This window comes from Copidosoma floridanum, unplaced genomic scaffold (assembly GCF_036245765.1).
Source record: "Copidosoma floridanum isolate Cflo_tuat_1 unplaced genomic scaffold, Cflo_Japanese_pri ptg000014l, whole genome shotgun sequence".
NCBI classification, from domain to species: domain Eukaryota; kingdom Metazoa; phylum Arthropoda; class Insecta; order Hymenoptera; family Encyrtidae; genus Copidosoma; species Copidosoma floridanum.
This window is the reverse complement of record NW_028321891.1, coordinates 1995170-1999422: the sequence shown is the minus strand read 5'-3', so window position 1 is coordinate 1999422 and position 4253 is coordinate 1995170. Positions and strand designations below refer to the sequence as shown.

General features: G+C 46.7%; 1 protein-coding gene across 1 annotated transcript; it reads left to right on the top strand.

Annotated features, from left to right (window-relative positions):
* Positions 1–1384: 1384 nt before the first annotated feature.
* Positions 1385–4027, top strand: LOC106638161 (uncharacterized). The gene is made up of 4 exons (XM_014351213.2): positions 1385–1421; positions 1762–2060; positions 2810–3070; positions 3584–4027. Exons 1-4 carry the CDS (start codon positions 1385–1387, stop codon positions 4025–4027), a joined length of 1041 nt encoding a protein of 346 aa, XP_014206699.2.
* Positions 4028–4253: the final 226 nt, after the last annotated feature.

The window sequence follows — 4253 nt, the reverse complement described above, 5'->3', positions numbered from 1 at the left end:
AGCGCCGCCGGTGTGAATTTATTTGGCCAAACAACACTCACAATGGCTAATCCGTTGCGTGGCGCAATAAAGTCCCGCACGCGAGCGGTGCTCATATATAAGTATATACACACAGAGAGAGAGAGAGAGAGACAATTTGAATTGCGCAATAAATCCTCCGATATTCTTCGATTCGCAATCTATTTCCTTCTTCTTCGCGGGGGTGGCGCGGGCTGCCGCTTAAATTGGCGCGTAGGTGCATTGTACATACACTCCGATGCACGCGTATATATATATATATACGGTGTACACAATATTACGTGCAGTGCGAGGTGCGCCCGAGCGTGAAAGTCGGAAGAGCTTCCCCCGCTCTTCTGGTCCTTGTTTCGTCGTTTATTCGCGTTTTACGGCCGTCTTCTTTCGCTTCGACTTTTTCCATCCACCCCCCACCGCCCTCGCGTCTTAATTTTTTTTTTTTTTTTTTATCCTCCTGCGCGAGTGTAATCCGAGCGAGGCTCTTACGCGCGGACGAGTGTGGTTATGGGTCGAGGATTTAGGGTCTCCGTTAACGCCTGCCTCGTGAAAACTTCGATATTGGGTGTTTTACAGTGCGTTACCCCGGATTTATGGTTATTAAAGGGCCCGAATTTATCGGTGCCCGGCGTGTTTTCGTTGCGTTGGCTCACTTATATACATGCGGAAGTGTTTTTTTTTTTTTTGGAATATTAAAAAAAAATCCCTACGAGGGCTTTGGGACTAGTTTTGTTGTATTTTTTTAGTCCTGCACGTGATGAATCATAAGAATACCTCTGCTACCTAAAATGGTCCGATTTATAGAAAGTAGTCCCTATAATTTTTTAAATGGTCAAAAAGAAACGTAATCAGTTTGAAACGCCTACGTTATCTACGTTATTTTCCATAATAATACGTATACGCGTACGAAACTGTATTTGGTTTTAAATTGTAGCATCAATGAGTGTAGGTCTTTCGCAACGAAAAGGTATTCGCTGATCTACGAGATAAAGTGTAAGTCGTTTGACGCCGCTCGTATATTTTATCGTGCCTTCGGAGTAAAACATAAAGATACGGGGACTAGGTATCGACGTGGTATACGTACCTACTTCTAATAAACGCGTAATGGAAAGTCACGCGGTATTCCATTACAGCACGTAAATGCCCCCCTAATGATAACTTAATACGCCCAATAAATTCATATTTAATACGTATTTATGTGCCATACTGCGTACGACCAACGATAAACAATATAATCGGTATACATTCAACATACATGTGAACTGGGTATTGCTTGCACAGTGGTACAAAAGCGTGAGTTACACGATCGCCAGCTATTTTCGAGTACAATTCGTTCATTCGTGCGAACCATGTGGTACCATAAAATGAAGTAATGGTCCTGGCCGAGGAAAATTGTTTATCCACAGCCAGTAAATGTGCAACTACTTATCGAAAAATCGTATATCTACATCGACTGCCGGGAATGCGAAGCTTTCACTTTTGCAAATTGAAAATTACGATGAGAAGAAAATCTACTCTCTAAATGTGAATCGGTGAAACTTTGGGTGCTGTTTACACAAACCACCGTTATTTTTGTTTTCAAATTTCCTTCTTCAAATTACCAACTTTGACATCGTACAAAAATCTCGAGTCTTCACTGATTAACTTTTCAAGAGTGTAACAAAATACTTTTCCAATTGAAGTATATTTATAAGAAAGGTAGTGAAAAAACAGCCCGACTAACGAGAGTACCGTTGGTTTCCGTTGCAGGTTCGGTGGCACAAACGGCTACTCTGACGAGCCTCGCGTTCCTCCTGAGTTCCAGCCTAGGCCCGATTAGCCCCGTCGTGTCCGGGGCACCGTCCTACGGCATGCGCACCACCTTCAACGCGGAGGCGTTCATGGAGCCGTGGTTGCAGCCCTGCGGCACACCGATGGCCGCTGCCCTGAGGAAACTACCCCAGCGGCACAGCGTCCACAGGACCCTCAAGCGGGTCAAGACGCAGCTCCGCGTCGCCCAGAACCACTTTCGCAAGGATCTCAAGGACATACGCGACATCTACTCCAAGGTACGTTTATGCTCATACATTCTTTTTTTTTTTTTTTTTTTTTTTTTAGATAGGGGATTTGAAAAATAGCGTGCACGTGTGCAAAGCTTCGTTACATATAATACTTACCGGGACAAGGAGAGCCAGAGAAAGGATGAGGCACGCGCGGGTCTCGCGTTTCGCCTCTATAGTCTTATCCGCCTACACGTTGTACGCGCTGATGGTGGCACCGGCCAAGACGAAACAATCGTATCAACTGTCACGCGCCTCTTGCACCGTTTCTCACCCAACGTCGATGCACAACGCGACAACGTATACAATTCATACCACCTCTCGAGCGTTTCTTGTTTGCGCGAGTGGGTCAATATTTGCTCGCAATTACAACCATATATATATATACGCGTTTGCGCATCTTGTGGAGAAAGAAAGACAAGCAGCACTCGAGAGCGATTCCGGTCGACGGCGCGAGGTACATCGCTAACCGCGAAGGGCCGTTGATTTTGATGAATCGCACGAAGCAGTGGTGAGGAGGGTGTAGGAGCGCACGGGGTTTTTTAATGTGTGGGAGCGAGCCGCGTGTGTTTACAAAAGGATTCGGTTGCCCCGCGTGGGTTGATTCATCCTGCACTCGAGATCCGCGGGAAAGGAGCTTCAGGGTGTGCGCGGGTCGGATTTTTCGATGACGCGACTAGATGTAAATCACAACGAGGGAAAGTAAAATCGGCAATCTTTGTTTATGGATGTGTAACGTGTCGAGTTGGTTGTCGCAGGTGTACAAAGTGCTGAAGGAGCAGTACCGGATGAGTTGGCTGCCGGATAGGCAGCTCGAGTGGTACCACAGCGAGATCTGGTGCTTAGAGAAGGGCAAAAAGGCGGAGCGCGCCCTGCCACGGCTTCACGACTCCCTGCAAAGGTTCGCCATCACTTTTCACCATCTGCGGACGTTCAGGCTCAAGTCCAACATCAACGCCGACATGACCATGATCAGGCGGAACAAGATCATCGACGGCATGAATAGCGAGATACTCAGGGTGAGCACATAGATGATGATGATCGTTTGCTTTGGTGTACTTTTGGCTGAATCCGGGATTTTATGGGATAACTTGCAAATTAATTTTACCACTTCAACTGATTTTTTCAACAATTTCAAAGTGTGCTTTTCGATTTTTTCCTGATTAGCTCTGTTATTTCATCCGTATTTTGGAAAAAAAGCCTACAAAGATTAGTCTCCTTCAAAAAATCTTCAAAAAATTTGTGTACCCCTTACTATGTCTTTATGACTTTTTTTAATGTAAAACTCTTTACTGGAGCTTTTTGTACAGTAACTCCTACTAGAGTCTGGTTAAAGGAAATTACACAAATGTGAATGTGAATGTAACTTCACTCATCTTTTCCTTTTTTATCATCCAAGAAAAGCAACAGCACATATTGTTCCTTACTTAACGTGATCTCGCGCCGTAATTGTGTAAAACAGGATGTGCAAACCAGACACTATATAGTACCAATGATTGTATAACTTGATCTAAGCCCAAACGAACTTGTAGATGCTGTGCGAGGTGGAGACGGCGATCCAGAACCTGGGGCTGAAGCTGCCCGTCACCCACAAGTCGATGCTAGTGACGGAGAGCTCTAACTGGGCGCGCGAGGGCGACCTCACCCTCATGCTGATCCAGGACTCTGGCGTGCTCCGGCTGTACCAGGCCTTTCTGAACGACTGGATCCGAGCGCTGCGCAACGCCACGGTCACGGGCCCGGGCACCTGCGACCCCGCGATGCTGCGGCCCCTGGCCAGCTACTTCAAACCGAAAAAGCCGCAGCAGCAGAAAAAACAGACCAGCCCGAAAAAGACCCCCAAGCGGCCCAAGGCCCGTCTGGCCGAGGCCAAGCAACAGCCGCTCGCCCAGAACGCCAGGAGGCTGGCCAAGAAGAAGATGCTGAGGAAGAGGCGGCGGCAGCAGCTCATGCGACAACAGAGGAAGGCCTTCTGAGCGCGTTTCTTTGTGTGGACTTTGCATTCGTTCGGGTTGCGAATTTCAATTGTACCGACAAAAATTAGTTGTTTTCTCTCAATGGCGCGTGCCTATCACATGGAAGCTTTACTGTACGTCGGTACGCGAGACAAATGTTGGTACCTACCGTGTGTATAATGATTGACGTTTCGCGTATTATGTCGGACTTGCGTATCTTTTGTTAATTTATTTTGCGACAAAATTT